We start from the raw sequence: 25377 nt of genomic DNA on the forward strand, positions 1-25377 counted from the left end.
ACACATTGCAGGGTCTCTATGCACAAACAAAACAAATTTGTGGTTTTCAAAAATACAGTACCTTGTTTGTAAAACTGTTCTGATATGAAAAAAAACTAACGAGTACCATTTAGTACCATTTTAATTCACTTACATGGATGTTACAATACACCCCGCACCTTCGCTTCACTCATATGCATTAAAGGCTTTGCATGTTTATCTGAATATTGCACATGAAAAGATGAAAACTATCAATTTAGTGTAATCCTGCAACACGTGAACCATGTTCTTACGAGCTCTTACAGGTCTTGGTCTGATATTTGTCATGAATACTGAATACTGGCTGTCAGGGTGTGTATATTTGTAGATTTGTAACATGTGTCTGTCTTGCATGTGTCCTTATGTGTGTATTCTTCATGGCTGCATCACTGTGAATGGCCTTTTTTTCACCTGACACCGTGCATGAAAGCAGCTGACAATCAGGGGAATATTAGAGGGGTGGAGAGATTCCACTCTAGCTAAATGGCTCTTATTGCTGTGGAGTGTGACACTGCTCTAATATTCATAATGATTCACGGTGCTGTTGACACACGATAGTGGAAATACTCAGTGGATTGCAGCTTCTCTGAATCTTTTTGCCCGACATCGACTATAGCTCACTGATTTTTCACACATAAAAACATTTAAACAAAATTTCATGTGAGCTGCGTTATGGTTAAACACAAGTACACTGAATAGCCCTGGGGATAGGCACCAATATAAAACTAATGGTGCTCTCATTTAGGTGGAAAGTGTAGTACAAGCCAAAAAGGAGCATAAGCAAGCAGCTGATCTTGTTTGTGAGATGAAGCAGCTTAGTTTTACACGGTCAGGACACTCGTCCATCACGGCTGCTTAAACCCCAATCTCCTTAATGCTGAGTTCCAAGCAGAAGCACATTGGGTCGCTGCTTTTATAAGGACAAGGGTTTGACTCATTTGGAAATTGAATGTATGGCTTCCTGCTATCATAGTAAAAACTACCAAGGCCAACAAGCTGTAATGAAAGGGGTAGTGTGGACACAAATCACACACACGCACACACACACACACACACACACACACGCACAGCCTGTGTGTTTTGTACATGTGTGTAGTGTAATTGTTTTTATGCCTGTCTATATGTGTATATACGTGTGCTCGCCTGCTTGTACAATTGCATTTGTACAGGCAGTGCTTACATGCTCTATCTCCCCTGTGAATGAGTTTATGTGTTGTCATTGTCTGTGTGTGTGTGCAATATATTAGTGAAGTGGTCTCTGTGTGACTGTAATTGTCATATCTCTGTGTGTGTTTATTACACTTTGATTTTCTATTATTGTGTAAAAATACAAGGCTCCGGTATGTGTGTATGTTTTATATATCTTCTGAAATTGGATCCAATGAACAAGGCATACCAAAAGTGACCACAACATCAGAACATAAATAGATATAGCTTTGTTCACTGAGAGAAGCAGCATTGTGACATATTGTGTGGTTTGGAGAGAACAAGTAGCAGCCTCTAAGAGCCCACTCCAAGAATCTGGTCATGTTTTCGGGGAAGTGCTTCAGAGGTGCTATTAATCTTTTTTTTTTTTTTTTGATTGGTTGAGCTTTTTAAGCATGAGCTTTTCTACCCACCATAGAATGTGCTGACACAAAAGAAAAAAATGTCCCAAATCTGTGATATTTGGAAACACATCAGCACCAGTATTACCCTTTAAGAACCCATACAAAGTGGATAATGACTAACCTGGTCCTGGTTGTTGTACCATCTCTGACAGGTCTTGCTGGTGGATGAAGAGAACCAGACCTCCAGCAGCAAACAGCAAAAGGAACCAGAGAGAACAGGGCAGCCTCCTCCTCCTTCCACGCAGGGAGTCCACCACCATTTTCCACTTCATCCACAGCATGATGCAGCACAGTCAGACACCAATGTAGTAAGCTCTGCCGAAAAAAATCAAAAAATGGGATGAGGGGTTGAAGCAAGAAAAAAAGTTCAGTAAAACAAGTGTTCAGCTATTTCTTTGTATCAATATATCAAAGGCAAAATACAGCCCTAGCTGTCCAAAACTGGAGTACTTACACTTTAATTGACAATCTCTATTTTATACTACATACAGTAGAACTTCAGCTTTTGCTTTTTCATAAATACTGTATGATACTGCACTATTGCTGATTAAACTACTTAACAGTATTTGAGTACAGTTAGAATTGGACACACCTCATCTAAGTACAGCAATAAAATGCCTGTAACACCACTTTTATCCGTCAGTACTAACAATTCTGTATAATGTGGACTAGTTTTTTATTCATAGGGACCATTCTGGACTGATTCTAATAAATGGATTGTGTGTCTACTTGTAATGAAAATCATTGTTCAGCCTGCTCTGTGTTTCAGACAGTGGTAGTTCCTGATTTGCAGAAAAGAATAAGCTATACTGTCTTAAAATGAACAAAAGATTGAATCCTATCATTCTGAATTTGATTACAGTGTTTAGATCACCATTAGGTCTCCGCATATCGTCTGGTTTCAGTTGTGTGCACCACCACCAGAAATAGCTCAATGCAGGTTACAGACACAAAGAAAGGCTAAATGATCCACAGCATGCTAATTGTTGAAACCCAACACGTCAGAACATTCAAGTTTGAAGAAAAAAAAACATGAAGTCTGATGAAAAAGCTGTTCGGAAATTCAACATAAGATGGGATAACACCTAATTCCTCTAAATAAATACATCTGTGTTCTGTTTACAAGGATACAGTATGGTAAACACCAGTCCAGTTGGACTGGCATGAACACAGACCAACTCCAGGCTCTGTTCATACAGTAGAAAGAGCGCATAACATCTGTCTTCTAATTAATATGTAAATGAGCTTGACTACTCAAGCAACGCTGTTGTAAAAGATAAAACTGTGTTTCAGTGAACTTCACTTTTGCCTGTGCTAAAACCCAAAGCTCCAAATAAGTAGTAAATAAGTGTCGAATGACAAATGTGACACATTTTATGCTGGGATGTCTGAATATCAATGTCAAGATTTTGTATTTTTTAATGTCAGCTTGTTTATGTGGGTGATAAAGTACAGAGATGATTGAATACGGCATCAACTACAAATATCCAGGTAAAACATAGATCCTCAGGGGCTTAAAACAATATCTCACCACATAACTGAGGAAACAATGACAACAAATACATCAAAGAGCCAACATGAAGGAGAATGGTACAAAAATAAGAACAAGTACAATTTATAAGTAAAAAATACAATAAAATGAATGTGGATGTGTATAGATTTGTGTATATAAATAAATAAAAATGAAAGGACATATACCTTTTTGTCTTGCACACAAAAATATATTTTTACTGGCATGTAATGTTACTAATGGACAGAAATACCTAAAGTCTAAAAGAGCTTGTTGAACGGTTACTTTTTTTTAAAATACACAATTCTATGCTTTAAAACTAACACTTACTGTACACTCACTAACAGTCTCTGTCTCTTTTCACAGAGATTCCTGTAGGTTAAAGGTGTCTCTCTTTTCATTATTCAATCTGTAATTGGCGAAGCAATTGGTGCAATCGAATTTAATATAAGCCTTAGAGTGATTAGCCATTAGCTTCTACAAAACATGTGCTGCAGTATAAAAGGCGTCAGCAGCAGAGTGACACTAAAATGAAAATGTCACTTTACACTTGGACAAACATTGCTTTGACCAGCAAGGTTGTCGAACCCATATCAAAGTGAACAACATCCTCATAGCACAAACATTTCTGGAGATTAGGCTAGTCATGGAGCTGTCGAACCATTAGACCCACCCTGAAAACCATTAATTCAGCTTTTTATTGACAACATTTCCATATGAATGTCTTTTAAGCTCATTCTAAAGGGAAACGGTGCAGGCAAAGACGCACACTGGATAGAAAGTGCCATTGAAAGGTGCTCAAATGGATTTCTCACTGCATAAGCATTATTATTACAAACAGGCAACCACATATCTCAAGCACAGGTGAGAGTAGGGCTGCTTTTTATTTTATTTATTTATTTGTTTGTTTATTGTATTTTTTGTCTCTCTTCACACAATGAGTGAATTCAAAGGTCCATTTCACAAGGATGAATGTGTTTGTCACATGATTTGAGCACATTACCACTTCTGCCCAATGGAAATGTGATTTTACCAAAACCTAAAACACAAGTATAGGATAATATGTATGTTATTTACATATTCTAGATTCTAGTAATATTATGCAAAGTTCATCTGGACAACATGTGTTTTAACAATAAACTACCACATACTCTGTATGACTACATTTCATGTCAGATCAGGTGGTAGCCAGGAGGCTTTTCCTACTGCTTTTCTATCCTTTCATGTAGACTACTTTGATGAAAACTTCCTTTTAATCAGCAGATTAAAACGTGCACTGGTATCCACTGAATTACAGCCATGATACTCATGAGGGTGTTCTTTAGTAGGATTTGGTCACTGAGCTGGAATAAAGCCAGTACCTGTTGTATCGCCACCTTGTCCTTTAATCCCAGAAAAGGACAACAGCACTGCTGGTGCTACAGTTTCACATTGGTTTGCACATAAACAATTACAGCTTTTATTAGAGCTATTCAGCGGATTCTGAATGCTATGAAAACCACATTTCTACCATATTCATCCTGTCGACTCACGTTTCATCCAACACTTTCAGAGTCACAAAAGCATTTAATGCAAAGATGCTATCCTTTCACTCTATTTCCTCAACAGAGTTTGACCTTTTACATCCATGTGTCATTCATACTGTCAGCACAACCCACAGAATGTAACCTTATCACTGGAAATCATCCTGAGTTTCTCACTCCCATTTCCATTTTTTTCCAGTCTCACCTCACACTTTTGTCACTTTATTCTTGTACGAGGTATTGGGGTCATGTAAACACCTGACTTTTGTTTCTGGCTATTGGAGATATTTTTGAAAGTGTCTGAATTATGTATTGTTATTCCAGTGCAAGGAATAGCAATGGAGCACAGAGTCAGCAAAGTGTGAAAAGCATGCCTTCATGTCAGTGTTGATTTTAGTGATTTCAAAAGAGTGTCCTTGTTTTCTTGGCCTCAAGCAAGTGGTTGGTTTCAGTAGCTCCTTTTGTACTCTTACACCGAGACTGCAGCCCAGTCCTCCTTACTGCGAGAACACTGTGGACTTTTCAGGGATTTGTCTACTTTCACTATTACACCAATTTAAAACCCGAGCTACAACACAGTAATACCTGATTAGTAAAACAACAACAAGGTAGTCCTCCACCACCTAAAAATATTTTTCACTTCAGAAGTTTTAATGTTCACTCTCTGTAACATCTGCCAGTTTTTGGAAGAAACATATTTATGGGCCATACTATTCTACAGGAAGAGAAGATCAACTAATGATAATGAAAGTGAATCTGACTAAAAGTAAAGTAAGTCAAGTATCAAAATCATGCAGGAAAAGCATTTTACTAAGCTTTGGAGAACTATGTTTATATTATGGAACCATTATTTGTATTTGTTTCAGGTCTCCTTGAAGTGTTTTGCATCGCTTCAGTCAGATATCAGAGTCCAAAGCTTTAGAAATGCTGTTCAGATGGCCTAGAAAATGTTCTGGATTACTTCTCTTTAATATCGTTCATGCCTGGTCCCTCCAGTGTGTTAGTGAAAGTGAACAGTGTTGGCTAGTAAACAAAAAGAAAGGGAATTTGTTGCCAAGCCTGTTTCATAAATTAATGATTACATGCACAGGAACCTGATAAGGGTAGAGTGGGAGCTGGTATAGGATCCTGTTCAAAGCTCTGCTAATTGCATTTGCTTCACTGCTGTGATGAGCCCTAGCAATCAGCGAAGATTGGCTGTCAACTTTGCTAGCTTCCTCATGCTGCTGCTTACGTAAAAAAGAGCACTAAAGATATTGGTTCTCATATTCAGCAGCGGGGTATTACTGTGTGTATGCAAACAATAAGCTAAATTTACACTTAAATGTGTGGCAATTACCTGCAAAGGTGCCAGTGCACTGAAATACGTCAGACGTCTTAATTTATAATGCATTAATGTTTTGTGCACAGTTTTTTATCCTTCAACATGCAGAGATGAAAGGAATCTTATTTCAAAAACAAATAAACTGCTGCAGAAAACAGGTGGTAAAACTTTTCATATGTAAAACTTATTCATACAGTGTGTTTTCTGTGAATGAGAGATGAATCAGTGACTGAATACACACTGACAAACACGGCTTGGGATCAGACTAGAAGATAAACTGTTCAGGCATCTGGTATTCAGTTTTAAACTGCATTTTAACCATAATTATTTGTGACACACCCCTCTGTTTTCTTGTGTGTGAGGGGTGGGGGGCATTTATATACGGAACCACATCTGTTGCTTTGGCTCCACTCCCAACAGTTCCCTACTGTTTGGGAAACAGCCAAATGGATGGATTGTCACAAGATAAATGTACCTTCATATATTAACAGCCACAAAAGTATAGCCACACCAAAAAACATGTTTCACAAATGAAAAAACTCTGTGACGATGACCTGGCACACTGGCCTGAGGAAAGCTACCAGCTCAGGCAGAGCAGGTGATGACAGCTCCAACACAATCGGACATGCTCAAATACAACACATCCTCGCCATATCATGTCAGCCCAACACCTGCCACAGGGCACTGCTCTGCTCCACTACACACCTCTCAGATGAGGTTACAGATTAGTTTCTATTTATATGTAGGGCCTTACAGCAGCTCACTGACCAGCCTGGTAGAGTTGATAAATTACAAGCGTTCCCTTTTGGTGAAACACAAAACAGACTGCAAACCTTTAAAAAAAAAAAAAAAAACAAGCTTCAAAATCCCACTTAAAAAAATTCCTGCTCCTGAATTTTATGTGATTCAACGTGATTTTCTATTTGTGCTTTCAGTGTAGCAGTGTGATCTGCTACTGCATTTCAGGATGGAAAATAAATCATCCTGCTTCTATCTCCCTGGATATCATGGTATGTGTGTGTGTGTGTGTGTGTGTGTGTGTGTGTGTGTGCGTATGTGTAGTGTAGTTTTTGAGTTGTCCTAAAGCTTAGAGAAGCATTTCCGAATTATTTTTTACTGGTTGCTACACATACTGTAAGGTTAAAGCTGCCAGCAACACACTTGATCCTGGTACACCATGCAAATGGCTCATTTGTTGCTTGATACACTTAGGCTGTATTGTTTAATGTTTTCATTACCATTTAAAACTCATATAATTACACTCTCTAGGCTCTTCGTTGTAATGGTGCACTGAAACTGGTGCACACGGACCACTCAAAGCTGATTAAAAGCTATGCACACAAGGTCACCTGTTCCTTCATGAACAGAATGACAAGGTGAAACCTTCCAATATCGACACTATGTACTGTTTATATCTACTATTAAATGCACTTCAATCATGAAAGGAATGGGTAGATGGAAGGGAGGAGACAGGATGGGGTACTTTAACACCTTGACATACTTAGAGAAAGATGGTGCAACTATGGTGCAACTCAATACTGAAGAGGCATCCCTAACACTTTCTGCCTCTGGATCTGTCAAGTAATCAGGAAGTTGAAGTTTGGATTGTAAAGAATCAGAGACTTAGGTTGGAGTGTAGCATTCAGTGAGATAAACACACACATGCATTCACAACTAAACATATTTCTCTGAAGGTCGATGAATGGCATAAAACACTGTTGTAAATTCACATGTGATTTAAAGTATAGTTGGATTCATTTGAACTACAAGATAAGAAGAGAAATGATTAAGTTTGAAACTAGTCACGTGTGACTACTTTGTGCTGTATGGAAATAAAACAGTCAAACTTCTGTCTGTGGACATATTTCTTATGCAGATGTCGCATAAAAAGCAGATACTCTTGCTCAAACAGGCTAAAACTAATCTAACCTAACAAACTGGACTAAAACAATCTAAATATTCAGCAACAAAGGCTTCATGGTTAATGACTGGTGTGAGTGGATGGCTGCATGAATCTACAGTAGGCCTGTACAGATTTAGTTTCTGTGCAAGTGACAATTTGATCAAAAGGGATTTTCTTAGCAAATTGGTCTTGAGAAGTGAGAAGCACATGCGAAATACATCCAATAAATGCATAAGGCACATACTGTGTGTCCTCAATAGTGCATTCAAATTTACACAACGTTCAGCGTCTGAGTTGGATTAGCTGAATGCCAAAAATGTGAATATAAGAACACATTGTATGATGCAATTGGTTTCCTATCTGTCGATGAAGGCAGTGTGTGTAGAGTATCTCTAACATCCATGTTGCGTTAAACAAAAGAACATTTTTTAAATGTCAGGATCCAATGAAATAAAACAAAATGTTGCCATAGCGATGAGATGTGGCCTCCACATTTAGCGAGTGCTCTTAAAAACTCATTAAATCTCCATCTTTTGGAGAAAGGTCTTTTGGCTTATTCAAGCATCCGCTAAACCTTGACCTGCTCAGGATTTAGTGCCTCAAGCTCTGACCGTGTTCCCGCCCAAGTCCTCCACACGGGTAAACACACATACAAATCAATAGTGCCGAATCTGCGCTGATCCCACTCATTTTCCTCACCTATTTTTTAATTGTCAGAGGGTTTTGTAGATTGCCAGGAGCGAGGTCATCCCCACGTCTTTCAGATCTACTAGATGCTTGTCTGCTTTGTTAATTCTGTCGAAGTTTGCTGGAATATTTCTTCTTCAATGCCAGAGCAGTACAAACTGAAGTTTGATGGTAAAATCATTGCTGTTAAGCAACAGAAGCTTGTGGTTCTTATCCATGGACAAGAGCAAAGCAATCATACTTGAAATAACAAAACAGAGCCATTAAAATAGCTTCCCACATTTATATTTAAAAATATTTCTGTATTAATCATATGCAAGTATGTCTAGCCAGAAAAAAAAAGAATCACATGCAAAGTGCCTAAATCCAGTTTGTTATGAATATCAATTAATAAAATGTAAATGTGCATTGGTACACTCACTCTGAATATGCTGTTCATACCAAAGCATTTACAAATTGTCATTTTTTGTTCTGTCCTTGAATGAATTATGGCCTTTGCTCTCCATTAAATGATTGTACCACTGATCAACACAATGCTAATTAGAATAATATTTAAATGAAAGCTGATTTAAAGTGTGTTTAATCAGCTTGGAAATAATGTGAACTAATCATACTATGGAGCAACACTACAGTAACACAGCAGAATAGAATTGCATTTCTCTTTTTGAATTCTTTTCATGTTGGTTTTAATTCTTGTCTGAGCACAAAGGGACCTTGGAAGTTGCACATTACATGAAATCCATGTAGTTTGTGTCCTTGATTATAAAATGTAGGGGGCAAAATCCACAGCTAATTAACAAGCAAGGCCAGAACCAAAACCACAGACCTTGGAGATACATTTTGTTGTTGCTGCTGTTGTTTGATGTTGTAAATTTAGTTTGTTTTGTGGTTGTGCTAGATAAATTATTTTGGCATCATGTGGGACCAAGACACAAATCTATGATATCTATTTATGATTCCTGGTACAGATCTTATCCTTTTTTCCCTCGTTAGAAACTATCTTGACTAGAACTAACTAAACTAACTAATCTTACCATCAGCTATGCACCCATGTAACAGTGGTGATGGTCATAATAAATGTTGATTCTTTTAGTGTTGTGTGTTTTCCCAACGATTCATGAATGCAACACATTCATTCAAATTGTGATGTCACTAAAATCACAGCAGCCTCTGACAGTAGTATTAAAATAGTAGAATAGTAGAATAATAGCAGTAGTATTAAAAGTTGCTTTTTCCTTCGAACATTGTTCTTCTACTGTAGGCCTCCTTTTGTTGCCATCGCTTGTGATTACTACATCTACCACTATGGCCTCCTTCCTCTGTTTGTCCACTACTATTTCTAATTAGTCCCACAGAATCTTCATTGATCATTCTCAGCTACCTTTGGAGTGGTATATCCCATTTTGATCTTGGAACTTGGAGTTTCTGTTCACTATGAAATCTACATGCAGTACCAAAAACGTATAATCAGTGTAAAATTGGTGGTTTATTTTTGAGTAGCACTTAATGATTTACAGATTGAGAAATTTGTTTCCAGCTTCACATGAGTTTTATAAATCTGAATACACAACTCGTGTTGTAAGTACGCAGCTAAGGTTTGTTCATACACCTCCTGAGCAAACCTCGCAAAAGTAAAGAATAATTTGAAAATCCTTAGATGGCAGACAAAATGCTGAGAATATTGTGTCTGCAGCTACTGTAATATACAGTACATTGAAATCACCATCAACCTGAACAGAGCAGCTATTTACTACATGAATTGCATGAATTGTGAGCTTTAGCTAAAGTTAATAAACATCACTGAGACAGATGGCTTAGGTCTCTGAGGGTTGACTAGATTAAAGGTGCATTAAAAATGTCTCCACAACTTATTCATGAGGACAGTGATGCTAACATTGCACGATTAGTCTGTATACTGCAAATTGCTGTTATTTTGAGAAAAACTTTCACCTGTTCTCAAATTATTTTCAGTAAATGTGCCTCCCCTAAGCCTCTAGTTATTGGACAATGACATCAGCCACTGTACATAGTGATATAGGTATTTTCTTGTGATGTTATAATGAATAATAATAGAGAATGTTGTGTTGTTATGTCAAAACTAATGTGGAAATACTGCCCCTTCTGGTGGGAGGTTAAATGAACTCATAATTTCAATGCTACCAAATCATGAGGAACAAGTACTTCATATGGAAATGCTCAGTGCTCTTTAAGCAATATGAAAGTTGATAAAACCCTGAAAATCAACAACAAAATAGTACCTACAATACAATATAAAGGAAAATATTTTACATAAATCTATAACAAGACAAAACTCATATTAATGTAAAAATTAGTCTTTGTGGAATTGTTGTGGTTGTTGACTGTGGTAAGTAAAAATAAAAAGGAGTTGACATCCATCATTTTAACACACAGAAGTGCAACAACACATTTGTTACAGATGTAGTACCAGAAGAGATTATCACACATTAGGCTTCAAAAACCATTTTAAAAAAAAAGAAAAAATCTAGCAGCGAAAAAAAGAGAAAGGAAGTAAAATCTTTTTAAACAAAAGGTAATAAATTGTATTTCTAATCAAATCCTCTGTAATGTGTTAGCAGTCTGCGGTGCATTCGGGTTCTGCTAAAGCTCTGGACACTTGGGAGTAAACTGCCAAACAATATTTCATTCACTTTGTTGTCAGAAAAATCTAACCAGCAAAACAAAGACTGCTACTGTCAAAAGGATTATGTGATTTCGAAAGATTCTACCAAAAAGACTGCTGTTCATCAGTCAGCTATCAAATCTTGGAAGCCTCCATAGCATATAAACACACCACATCACAACAACCCACATAACAGACCACAGGTTTTTGTTTTTTGTTTTTTTGTTGTGGGGGTGGGGGGGTTCACCAAATGCAATAAACAATGAAAAACTTTATAAAAGATGCATGATAAAGATAAAAAGTTGAAGAGAAAGAGCACTGGAGAGAGAATGATAATTTGAAAAAATAAAACAACACAGATATTGATCTGTTGTATTTGTACAGTAGCTGTATGTACAAAACAAAGCCCTATCTACACTATCATACAAAGTACAGTGGTAGGATATTTCAAAGGGACCAAATCATGTATAAATGATACATTCATACAATGAACATACAAGCCCCTGCAAAGGGATGCATTTCAACAGATGCCCGCTTCCATAGTGGTGCTAATTTAACCTTTGTATGGGTCATATTAGAAAGTAGGAATAAACAATCTATATGGGTACTTTAAATCCCAGATTTATTGAATTTAACGTAAGTACATACAACACACGTTTTATACTGCCCCTTTATTAGAAAATAATTCTATAAAAACTGTCAATTTATCTTGACTAGATTAATGTATTTCTTCTAAGTTAAATAGCTGGGAATAATCAATGTTATACAGAATAGTTAAAAATACGAATTAGTTGCAAACTCACATATAGTAAATATTAGCTGTGTATCATTCTAACCAAGAGAGACCTCTTAAAATATGTCACCAAGAAGCAGCTAGCACATGTGTATGCTCAAACAGTATTCAGACTCAGGATGGCCATGCCCTTTTAGTCCCAGACGCCTTTTTCAGACTGAAATACAAAGGTAGCATTTTAAATGGAGCATCACATGTATTTTATTGATCATTTGAGGAGATACAGTACAAACATGCAAGAAGTATAAGATCAACTATGCAGCAGTATTACCACTCAGACTTGACCCTTCTTCTTATTATACACTGCAATGCTCAGGAAGGGCTTACGGTATATGACTTTATAGTATGCTATTCAAAACATCATAAAATATTTTCTCTTGTCCAGTATGTGTACATAATAAGACAGAACAATAAGAAATAAGACAGAACAACTTCATACAGTAATGCAGAAAAAGTCCTATTTCATTGAACATTTTTAAAGTGAAAAGGTGTTGTTACAAAAACCGAACTGCTCTGGTGAATTCCTATTTGATATTTTGAAGTTATTGAGTTTCATGGTGCATGTTATCTTTTGCAAATATTTATTAATCTGTTAGAAATGTAAGGATATTACCGTCCTCTTCTTTGAAAGTGGATGTTTCCTGCACGACACACAACACAAATAAAATGATGCTTTAAAAACAGATCTTAAAGATCCTTCCCTTGGGGGTTATCATAAGCCTGGACCGACTGAGCAGTTACAATAAAAAGCACTTTTAAAGATGTCTTAGTAGTAAAGTAGTAAAAACAGGTTAGGATGGAAAAAAACTGAATAAAGATGCTAAATCTTTATTGCGCAATCCTGAACGTTCTTAAATGAACCTAAGTTACATTCAGCAACTGCCTACTGATCAGATGTTTACATTATTATTATTGCTGTTAATGTGCCAGTTGTTGGTTAGTTTAACTCTAAACTCGGACATATACAGCGGATACGTCCTCAACATGTTTATTGATTATAAAATGTTATGCAACAGCAATAACACATTTGGTAGGAAAAAATTATGAGTGTCAATTTAATACAGCATAGTAGTGTCATCCACTGCAGATTTAAATAAGATGCTTACTAAGGCTCAAAAAGGTCTTTTCCCACAGGCATACAAAGCTGTTGAAAGGACAAGAAAAAAAGAGCCAGAAAACAAAAATCATGTGCAAGTATAAATATTGGACTGTACAGTGTTACCTAACTTTAAACCCTAACCCAAAAAAAAGAAATCTTACCCTCTTTGATTAAGTAGGCGTAAAACGAAAACAATGCCAGACAGTTTGGAAAAAATGTTGTTGCACATATCCAGCCTCATCCTCCATCTAGGTGTGAAATGAATAACTCTAGTAATATATACATTTCAATAGCTATCAAACATAATGCAGATAAACAGGAGAAGTCCTAGGTTCATGGGATTTGGGGAAGAATTCAGCATTTAAAAAAATGAATCACTAGACTGTAGCCAATCTCACTGCCAGAGCTCCTCATTTGTGGCAGATCTGGGATAGGAGGAGAACATTTCCTATGATTAATTTGTCAGATAGGTCTCTGGCTGGTAAAACAAAAAAACATTTTCTCATTGTCTGTGAAAGGACTGAGATGGTAAATGCAGACAGGTATTTAGTAGTAAAACCAGTCCCCACTTACCAGTTTGAAGCATAACATCCTAACATATGCAAATACAGAGCACTGAATGCTGTAATGATGTGAGTGAGGGTTATTCAGATTTATCTCATTCGAACACATAACTAAAAAACATTTTTAGATGCTATTGGCACCTATGACTTGGCAGTTTTGCACTCAATTTTGCTTTGCTCAGACAACTCTTCGTATTTTAAAATTGTAAAATAGTATAATATTTAAATAAAAGTAAAATATGAAAAAGTACACAATGTTGATGCCAAAATATTTGTTTTCAAAAGTGGCTTTATTTTACTTTTCATCAAAAACTAAGAACTTCAAGTTCAGAAGCAGACAACATTTTGCAAAGAGTTACAAAGAGATGTTAAATTAATGTTTTTTACAACACATATGACTATATTGATGGATGCAAGCTGCTGCTAGACCTTGTTGTTGTTGAAATCTGCCACTGGGTCTCCTCATAGTTAGTTGTGGCAAAGCCTGCGGTAGCAGAGTTTTTATTTCAGCTGTTTAGAGCGAGATGCTTTGTGCAACCTTTGAGAAGAAAGGAGCCGTGCAGGGATTTCATTTCAGTCTAAGGACTTTTAATTACATCATAGACATGCTGATAAAAGACAGTTGACAAGATTCTAGTTCAATTCTCTATGCTCTGCAGACTATGCAAGAAAAAAACACAAAGATGTAAAGGTGAGTAGAATCATGTTGTATGTGCACAACCACTAAACTAAACAAAGGACACATTGAAAGGCACAAATGAATCTGATAGAAGAATCTACAACTTGTCACACATACACCACAGTTTCTATATTGATGTTATGTTGCCAGTGGGAGTTAAAAGATTGCTGAATAAACCACTAAGGGAAAACAAAACCCTTTTTCTAGTTTACTGTCTTGTCCTTCTTTATTTTTCACCTGATCTTTGGGCTTTGGATGTCCTGCAAGGACCATGTCTGTCAGACTCCACCGAAGACATAATGCAAGCTAATGGCTGAAAGGTCGTTGTTGTTACTGAATCCTACTGACAGGCCTCATTAAGTGGATTGGGTGGTGCAAAGTGGAAGCAGCAACCGGTGTTGTTCGCTTTGATGGCACTAGAGCTTGGTTATTACAACGAGCAGCTTGGTAATAGCTAAACTTAGCAAGAACAACTGCAGAGCAGTGACAAACCTGCTGTGTCTGGTTTATGGCCTTTGCTCCCAGTTGCCTTTTATTCTTTGTGCTTGGAGGTCAGACTCGACTCGATGACATTTGTCAACAGTGGGTCTCTGTGATTTCAGCTTCCAAAAGCTGAAAGCCACAATTGCAGGTACTTTGCACCTCTGTAACTTTACCACACAAATATATTCTTGTCACCTTCTTTTGTGCTTTTCTCAGCAGATTTCTAAGGTTGTGCTCTGTTGAACCTGACGACACGGCTCCAAGGAATCACTAGCAGTTCACTAGCTTGCACTCTGTTTATATTTAGTCTCATGTCATTTTTGCTGTCATACAGCCCTGTTGATGTTTTGCTCGACAATGAAAGTGTCAATCCTGCATTGTCACCGACAATTAACTATGTCAAATTACAGCTCACCCACTGTATTAAAAGTGTAACAGTCATTCTTTAAGCCAGCGGCTGTTTGAGACTGTACGACAGTTATCAACACACAGCTAGATGTGCCAAAGACTGTCGAGCAAAAAGCAAATACTTGGCAGCGTGACACGGACTTATATCTGTATTGTATTGATACAGGTTAAGCTACATAGGCTGGATTTACACAGCTGTCTACTGTATATAACCACCAATCTCATCAATTTCTGTCTTGTTCACTAAAATAACATGGATGTCAGTGAAATGGGAAACGCTTTCTGATGTAGACATGGCAATAAATGTACACTTTCTCCATTTGTCAAGCCCTGCAGTGGTAAACTAACTGAAAAGGTTAAAAATGTGCATTAGGTAAACCATCATCAGCTTATTCTATTGTCTTTAATGTGTTTGAAGGGAACTTGAGGCACTGGTAAACCCTACTGACGCTGCCTGACCGATCTCACCTCACTGTACAGTTAGAGTTACTGATTGTGTCCAGCACTTCCAACACTTAGCAAAAGTCCAACATTACCTCTAACATCACAGACACTAACCTTCTGTATGACTCAGCAAAAAAAGCAACGCCAACAAAACTTGACAGCACAGTCATCAGCTTTGGCAGCAAATTACCAAAGCCTTTACAATAGAAGAGGACAAAGGATATTTAAACCGTTTATAAAAAATGATTGAACCCAGAGATTCTTCATCAATTTTGCTTGTACACTGTTCACAGCAGAAAAAGGCTCAAGGTCAATCACAAACCAAAATTAAGTCTGGCCCACCAAATTAAAATCTTTGAGGTGTGCGCTTTAACTTGAAGAATACCTGAAAATTTTAAAAAAGACAATTATTGCTTCTCTGCAGGCTGTACAGGCTCTAAAAAGGGAATCCAGTTGACACTGTGAACTAACAGCCAAGAGAGATTTTAACTCTCATTGACAGAGAAGAAAGAAGTGGAAAATCAGTCTGATTATACCTTTGTGAAGTGGTCACATATTTAACTCTAAAGCACTGGAATAATGCCCATTATCAAACTTTCCACAATATCGTACCTTATTAATAAGATAAATGATTAAAGATCTGGGGTAACAGGGCATTTCACAGGGCCATAACTAAATCAAAGTACACATCTACTCTGCTTCAGAGCTCCACCCGTTTCTCATCTATACCATAATTTTATTTTGGAAAAGTGCAATTTTTCAGTCCGTGCACAGAGCACATACAGTATTTGAATTTGAAAACCCTCTCTTATTTTAAAATATTTCAAGAGACTAGACAAACAAGAAAAAGTTTCTAGTAGATAGTAACCATGACCTCAACTGTAACAGTATTATTTCAGTCTCAGTGATTAAACATCTGCCAGAATGTTTACAGCATGAACTCTAACTTACTAACAAAATGCTGTTTTACATTTTGCAGTAAAATGTGAAAATTACTTAAAAAAGGGCTAAAAAAAACTTGTCTCATTCTTGTTTTAGTGCAATTTTCTCCAAGCAAAAAAAGTTTAAACCTCCACATCAAAGTTTAACTTAAGTTCTGCAGCTTCCCAGTAAGAGTCCTCAGAATTCAGGAATCAAGATCCTGTTGTGATGACTGCTGCTGTGCATCAAACTAAATGGCCTCCTATGACCATAATACATGCTGTTTCAAACCTCTTTAAAAAGACCCACTACACTTGAAATATATTCCCTTTACTGATTTTTCCAGCTTTTTCTAAAATAAAACCCTTTCTTACTGGTTTGTTATAAGTGGACACGTGTCTCCACAGTACACCACTACTAAGCCTGCAGACTTTTATGAAGTCAGGGACTCTTGATCAAAGAACATTCAGGTAAAAAAAAACCTGTTCGTGAAGAGGAAGGTGTTGGTTTGATTTCCCAAAGCAGCTGGGAGAGTGGTTCCATGGAAAGAGAATGAACAATACTCTCACACCTGTTCACAATAGCACTGGTTGGGCAGCTCACACGTGTGATCCTGAAGACTCCAGTACAGTATATCAGTATATACGGGAATGAAATTCGAGGCAGGCTGCCCTTAAAATGAGCCTTCATACTCAACCCTCTTAGAAATTAGGTTTGAAAATCACCTATTATGACAATATAAGTAGAAGTAATGTGGATAAGTATAAAGACTTTTCTTAGTCCTCCATGCCTCCATGTTGTAATACCTGCATTAACACTAGGCCTAAATTGCCAAAGCATAATGGACTCACAACTGATTAGGAGCTGATTAACTATAATTGAACGGTAATGTAACTTTTTAATGGTTGCATAAATGGATCATTAATCACATAAAGCAGCATAGACGAGTTTACTTATCGCAGTCATTTTGAAGACACCAACACTGAGCCAACGCTTGGACATTAATGCTTGAATCGTTAATCTTAAATATTAATAACCGTCTTTCATTAAAATTTAATGTAAAGCGCTTATGTTGAAGGAATTATATTCCACTGCCTAATGTGCTAAACTGCAGGTGTATGTCATAACAAGCCACAAGAAATTATTTCCACTGGCTAAATAAGAAACAACAGCTCTGCAGTGGCAGAGCTAGAAAGCTTTTCATGGGCTGGTGCCAGGTTTGGCAGGGTGGCCGGGATCAGGGGGGTGAATGACTACCTGTAATGCGACTGTGCAGGTTTGTTGTAATACTAGACCAGCTATGTTATTAGATGACTATTTTGTTTTTACTTTATTGAACTATGTAGATTCAAATGAAGTACAAAGTAAGTACAAAATATGTTAGACAAGCTCCTTTAAAGTAAGAAAAAAACTTCCAGAACCAGGCTTAAATTGGGAGTCCATCTGCCTCGACCGGTTGGAGTAAGTGGAAAAAGTAAAGACAAAAGAACAAAATGCAAGAGATAAATATTGGGCAGACTGATAGGGCACAACTACTGAGAGAGAAGACAGAAAGTTTAAGTCATGGTTCTGTAAGAATTAACATTTTACTGCAGATCATTGTTTCTTAAACCTTATACAGCATCAGTAAATTGACACAGTGCAAGCCATAGTCAGAAAAGGCTTCTATTTCTCTTCCCTGCACACACCAGCAGCAAGTATGATAAAAAAAAACCTTAATAAAGCAAAATTGAGCTACTTGCCATTTGCCATCTAAAATACATGACATCTTCAATAAATAAAAAGGAGATTTTTATCATTCAGCTGAAAAGCCTGTGACGGTCTGTTTCAAGGTCTGTTTAAGTGCTTACAATAGGAGTCTCAGTTCTTAGATACACCAGGTCAAATAGGTTCCATGTGAAATCAGCTTTTTTAAAACAACTTGGCATATTCAAACTATTGAAATGAAGATTAATCAGTCCAGAGCAAATGTTCAGTCTTTACAAATGTGCACTTGTTTAACAGGTGCACAATAACAATTGCAACTTTTTCTAGCAACATGGGTTTTCAGAAGATCAAAGTGTCTGGATGTAGGAAGGTAACCAGCTGGACGCATCACAGGGGCTCTCAGTACTGGCTCGAAACCCCTAGCCCTGTCAATACATACTCATCTGCCCTCAAAAACTCCTTTAATCTTCAGTCACAATATACACTGCTTTCCTGTGAGCAGTTCATGGGAAATTGACACTGATGCGATTTCCCAGGCAAGGAAATCAGGTGCACTCATTAGTCATACGCGGCTTCCTGCAGGGTCAAAAAGGGCAGAGATTGTAGGTATTTAAATGTGGTAAATGAAACACTAATTAAATGAGCGAGCCACTACCTCTGGTTCCTGTTTAATCATATGGAGAAGCAGATAACAATAAATAAATAAATAATAAAGTAAGTAATCCATTTTATTTTATTTTATGTGGCTGGGCTGGGGATGGGGGATGGGGGTAATTACGTGCTGCACAAATCGATTACTTAACAAAGAGCGTTAAATAACAATCAAGGTAGATGTGTTTGTATTGACTCAATTACAGAGGAATGATTACCAGTTTAAAGGCAAATTACGTCAATTCATACATGATTAATTAAAAAAGAACTTGTTTGTAATAATTTACCCCAAATAATTAATCATGATTAAGTGTAGCAGTTCAACAGTGGATATAATATCCACACCGACTGCTACGCCCTTTTTATATCAAAGCAGGTTTGTGGAGAACACATTGGTGCATGTTTCTCTTAAAATAGTGTAACTGCTGTGTGTCCGTCTTTGTTCAAATCCCAGGCTTTGCTAACCAAGTGATTTATTGGCTTTATATAACGGTTAGACTCAGTAATTTGTCAGAAGGTTGTAGTATACATTTTTGATAAAAGGACTGAGATTATCTGACAGTTAAATATGAAGCTCTTTAAAAGAGACCAAAAAATATATATTTGTCAGTCGATTTGTGAATTCCTAACCTTCTTGTACACAGCCACGCCTTGGTCAGCACCACTATTGCAGAGCCATGACGTGACATTTTGTGCACCACACTTCCCTTGTGTGTTGTGTGGGGTTAGGAAATAAATATGTTGAAGAATCTTTATCAAAATCTGAAAATCCACTTTAATACGTTTCATCATTGCCATTTTTGTGCATGATGATTATTACTTTTACAAAGAGCAGTGTGGAGTAGGTGCTGATTGAATTAGTGTTTAAGACATTGTGTCTGGCAAAAAAATATGTTCTAAAGATTGAATGATTTAATGCATTTAATCACCTCATCTCTCAATTTTTTCAAATTAAAATTGGCCTATATATAACCACATGCAGAACTCCACTTACAGTCCATTTGGTTTCTATTCATTATGCTCCAGGTTAACACAGAATGGACAGATGTTATTTAAGTGTTATGGGCATGTGTACTCTAATTGTTGTTTTTACCTGATTGCTCTGTGAAGGAATGTTCAACCCATTTGGGCCCACCTACAGCGCAAATTAAGACTTAGCTGCTGCATCCGGAAAGATCTCAACGTGTTGTCAAATCTTTACTGACGAACATAGGCAAAATAAATTAGTATAATTAAGTCAGGCAGCAACACTCTGCCCTAATTGATCAGCAACCTGGCACATGGGCATGCACAGGTTTCAGAAGAGTTACGATTTAAAGAAGCCAGCAGTGAAATAAGAAACTGGCAGCCAGCATGTTTGTGTCCTTGGTCCAGGGTTCCCAGGCACCATGCTGTATTCAAACTTAAAGAGCACCTGGCCCAGTATCAGTCCCTGAACCTGTCACCTTGTCAGCCAGAGAGAACACGGCTGCATCCAAACCCTGCAGTTTCTTTGGACCAATTCACATCCTCCTTAGTTTTTACTACGATGCGCAGATTAAACCTGTTTTTCCTCAAACCTTTTTCAGCTCCAAGATAAATGAGTGTTGTCACTGTTCTGCACATAGTATGGTGGCAAAAAGGCCAGTATCTCTCACAGAAATACTGACATCGCAAGCCAACCCCACAGCAACAGCGTCCCCAAATAACATTCTGTTTTCAGACCCCAATTCATCAGCCTGGATCCTGAACTGAAGTCAAACTGGCAGGGAAAAGTCAACTCTTCCTTTTAAATGTGTGGGTACATACGACACTTTTCACCTGCACACGACAGTTATAATTTATAGCCTGTACGTTTTCATTATTTATACCAACATTCATCAGCAACAGATACTGTATATAATTTACTGGTGCTTATATCAATGCCTGCTTATTGTTAAGTCAGACATTAGTATAATTAGATCTCTCTTGGCTCTATTGTAGTCTCAATCTATGGATCTACCCCCTAATGACTGTCTTAACATTTATTGGAGCTGTACAAAACCTTTAATATAGCTGAACCCGGAAGTACCTCCATCTATCTCAATGACTGTATTTTATGTATAATGGCACAGTTGCTAATTATGTCCTCACCCCTCACTGACTGTCACAGTATAGATAATGTTACAGCATGATAATGGCCATAGGAAGAGGAAGGGTCATTCTGTTAATAGAATCTATACAGGCAACATGCATGTGTGATAGACACGTACTGTATCTGTGAATGAGCTGCCGTCATTGTTCATGCTTTTGTTAAGGACGGTATTGTTAAGGTTTCTCTCTCTCTTTCTCTCCCACACACACGCGCGCACACACACACACCCAGCCAAACACACACGCGCTTACCCTTTTTCACACTCTCTCTGTCTCATCCGTCCCCGTCTTTCCCTCCTGCCTCTCACATAACAAGATGAACGTTTTCACTTTCTCTCCTTACTCTTCTTACACACACCACATACCGCCTCCCGCTAATCCTGCCATGGAAGTGACTCACATTACAGCATTCTTCAGTTTAATGCACTTTAATAGCATTAATATGTGCTTTTGCCTTTTCGTCTGCAATAAACACCTCTTACATCTCAAGAAAGCTGCTTAAGAGCAATTGACATGGCTAGTGTACCAACACAGAGACGTACCTCGGGTGGAAATCAGAATAAGTCATTGTAAAAGAATAATCTCCTTTTTTAATACATTGGCACCCGCCCAGCGCAGCGTGTTACATGCTGTACTGTAAACAGACACTGGGGGAACTTAGGCAAGGAGCAGCCAGCTCCCTGTAGTCCTTCCTACTCACTCTCACTGTGTGGAGGAGGCCTGCAGATACGGGAAGAACACGAGTCCCTGCCACCTTCTGTGCCACCCATGTTGCTGCTGCTCTGACAGCCAAGGTCAGCTCAGGAATGACAGAGGGCTCCTGCATGGAGATAAGACTCTCACAAACATCTGAACCACTGTGCTGCTTTTCAAAGGAAAGTGAATCCCGCCCCTGAATTATTCAATGGGTCTCCCCCACCCTAAATAACAGCCGGCAAGCATTGTTTGACATTGTGAATGAATAATTAAGGACTGACCTTTTGTTCCCATTAGAGGTGATAGGTTGATAGCGCCCTAGTTTGTGGGTGATGCTGTGAGACAGTGTGCTGTGTAGAGAAGCTAGGAATTTGAATCTGTATTAAAATCAGCCAAATCTACTGCACAAGCAGTGATGCTAAGAAAAGAAATACATCCCTGTGGGATGCATTGATATACAAAGATGTAGATGCAGTCTTTGTTGATTGTTCCTGAAGCACAGCCTGAAGCTGTTCTTTGTCACTACTTCTGTGTTCTCATAAGAATTGTACTCTAGTTTGTTTCTGACACATCAGAGGCTTTTTGATTATGCCAGTCAAGCGCTTGTAGTCAACACTGTGAATCAGAAATGATGTATTAACACAAGGCTCAGTGGGCTAGGTCCAGTTTTTGTGGCATGCCAGTGAATTATGGTCTATTTTCTAGTTTTGTATTTCAATGAGGTAATGAATCATAGGACCCTGAACGGCACCAAATGTATTCAGTATATCCAACATGTAAAACTTCATGACAATGATGATAAATGCTACTTTTCATTGACATTATATATGTATTAGTATATGACTATTAGTTCTTTAAATCTGTTCTTAAGGATAAGGCTGGAAATGTACTCTACTTCTTATTATTGTCAAAAAATACCATAAAAATTAATTCATCTTTATATTGTATGTATACCCTGGACCATACACTATAGCACTACAGTTGTACAAAAGCTATTAAAACCCCTTCTTATATATTCTTATATCACCTTACATCACTTATACTATCACTTCTTCCTTCATTGGCCTTACTTTATCACTCTCTATATTAACCAACTACACATGCATCTTCAGTCAAAACTCACCTCACAGCTTGTTTGTGTGCTTAACTGCTGCTACCAGGATTTTCCAGATCAAATCGTGTAATCAATTGGACATGCAGTTGGTAATTTTGCAGATAAATAACACTCATGGCATAAGTACCCATAATAACTCAACTTCTGATCCAGGCTACTTATAAAATACTAGGCATTGGCAATTGGCTGTGTCTGTAAAAATCCAGAAGAGGGAGCTTGTACCAGATTTGTAAATTCTATTAATATACACAAGAGTTAACTTTGTGCGTGGTTATCTTCATTGTTTCTTCATTGTTTCTCTCTCGATAAAGGTACAAAATGCTTTTAATCTATCAGCCTACGTTTGTTCATGGATAGTAGTTTGGTAGATAGTAGTAGTAGGGCAGCAGTTTATTTAATGATGGATTAGTCTGCGTTACTTGGTGACCGTATAACTTTTTTAGTGAAGCCACACATTGAAACTGGTCATGTTTTGGTGAAACTTATGCTTAGAGAAATGTGAATTTAATCTTAAAGTGAAGCTCTGAAGAAGAAATTCTGCTAGTCTGATCAAACATATGGATTAATGTTACATTTTAATATTTGAGTCTGTGGCCAGATATAGATAGTTAAGTTGTTTGTGTTGTTATTAAGTGTTTTAATAATTTGTGCTTGTCAGTGCCTTGTATCCTTCATACAGAGGTTAAAAGAATTGTTTAAAAATTATGAAATAAGCACTTTAATTATTTTGCAGCAGACAGCACTGGTCACAGCAGACAAACTTTGTGAGGTAGTTCCCAGCACATGCACGGGGAAAGTGGCACTTGTGGCAAATAAGGAAAATAATATGAGAGTTGCCATGTCTGACTAAACTCTCGTAAAATAGCTAACGGTGCCTAACGAAGGTGGGCTAGCCAGTGCTAACGCAACATAATGAGTTAGTGACTAAGTAGCTATAAATAGCCTATTTGTTAGAAAATACCCTCAAATCACTCATTTAAATTCAAACTGCCCAAGATTGTGTCGCAGAAGAAGAGGACACTTAATAGGCGTTCTTTGTGTTTAAAATTGATTTATTATTCATTTCTATTTAGCCCTGGAATCGATATTAAAGTAAATGGTAAGGCTGTTTTTGTTTGTCTGTTTTTGTTTTGCAGGTTTATATGGGACACAAAGTTCAGGGCTGCTTCTCAGTTTCAGTCCACCTCATAAAGGACACTGAAAGGAGCTTTGTGGGCAAGGATCATTCGTACTGAAGTGTCAATAGAATGAAATTACAATAGACAGTTACGGCGTGAGCAATCTTATTTTGAACCTGATCGTTATGTTGTGTAGTTAATGTATTTTTATGTTGAACAATAAATTGTCAATTGAGATAGCAGGAGTAAACATTGTGTGCAGACATCTTTATTGATTCCCTCCCTTTTTAGAGTATAACACAGACAAGGAAAGTCAGAAAGACAGACTTTTTATGTGGTTGGTCATAAAAGGACAAATGTGGAATATAACCAGTCTTGTACTTTATGAAAAACAAAGCCAACTTTTGGCACAAACTAGTGCTACTGCTGCATTGGCTACAATCTATAAATGTTTTTGGCAAGACGCATCGCAATCTTCTCCAGAAAAGGTTTTCACTGAGGTAGAGCTTCCGATTCTTTCACAGTGTGATGAAGGAAACTAGAGCTGCAGTACACCCGCAGTGACACACTCGAGAGAGAACAACTGTACTCTGAGGCGAGCACAGATTCCTAGTTTAGGTGAAAGAGATTGGGTGCTGAAGGCAGACCATATTTATAGCCAGGAATAGGAATAATTCATTGCGATCAAAGTGCAGATCATGCTCCATTCCATCACAGAGCTGATGTGGCAGAATGAAACGAGCATGCTTTCCCTCTATCTGCTCTCTAGCAGCTTCCCAAATGGAAAGAGTGAGGCAAAGTTATCTCTGCGAAGCCGCTGTGTGTTCCTCGTCATGTGCTCTTGACTCGTTCTCAGGTGGCTTCGCTTCAGAAGGGGCTGCGACGCCTCCAAGATGTAACATCCAGTAAAAAAAGAAAAGGGAGAGAAGCGGAGAGCACTTCGACACGCAACACGTCTTCGCGATCAGAGCAAGGAGCGAATATCAGATTCACAACTCGCAGTGGGAGGTCATGTGCCTAAAGCCATGTGCCATAAAGCACATAAACATGGACCCACAAGCATGATAACAGAGTCAGAGGTCAGAGCCGAGTGGCTGAGGGAAAAGCTGAAATACCATTTCTGATACTCAAAGACTCCATTTTATTTGTTTTGCATGTGCGATTTGCCACGCAGCTTTGGGACCACACACAAACGCGCCCATCTTTCTCCAAAAAACCCTCAGAAATTCAAGCATCCCACCATAGCAGCATCTCGCTTTTCATTTTTCTCTCGCATACTCACTGTCCCGGTGACACACACGCTCCCTCATTCTTCCTCTTTCTGTTTTTTTTTTTGTTCCCTTCCTCTCTTTCCTCCCCTGTCTTCTCTTCCC

General features: G+C 37.8%; 1 protein-coding gene across 1 annotated transcript in view; it reads right to left on the reverse strand.

Moving 5' to 3' along the window:
- Positions 1 to 25377, reverse strand: part of LOC113174638 (carbohydrate sulfotransferase 8) — a 126766-nt gene that overhangs the window by 98519 nt on the left and 2870 nt on the right. The window contains exon 2 of the mRNA XM_026378716.1: positions 1750 to 1943. Coding sequence (XP_026234501.1) covers positions 1750 to 1909 — 160 coding nt within the window. The 5' untranslated portion in view covers positions 1910 to 1943. The remainder of the gene's footprint in view (positions 1 to 1749; positions 1944 to 25377) is intronic.

Source organism: Anabas testudineus, chromosome 3 (genome assembly GCF_900324465.2).
Source record: "Anabas testudineus chromosome 3, fAnaTes1.2, whole genome shotgun sequence".
Taxonomy (NCBI): domain Eukaryota; kingdom Metazoa; phylum Chordata; class Actinopteri; order Anabantiformes; family Anabantidae; genus Anabas; species Anabas testudineus.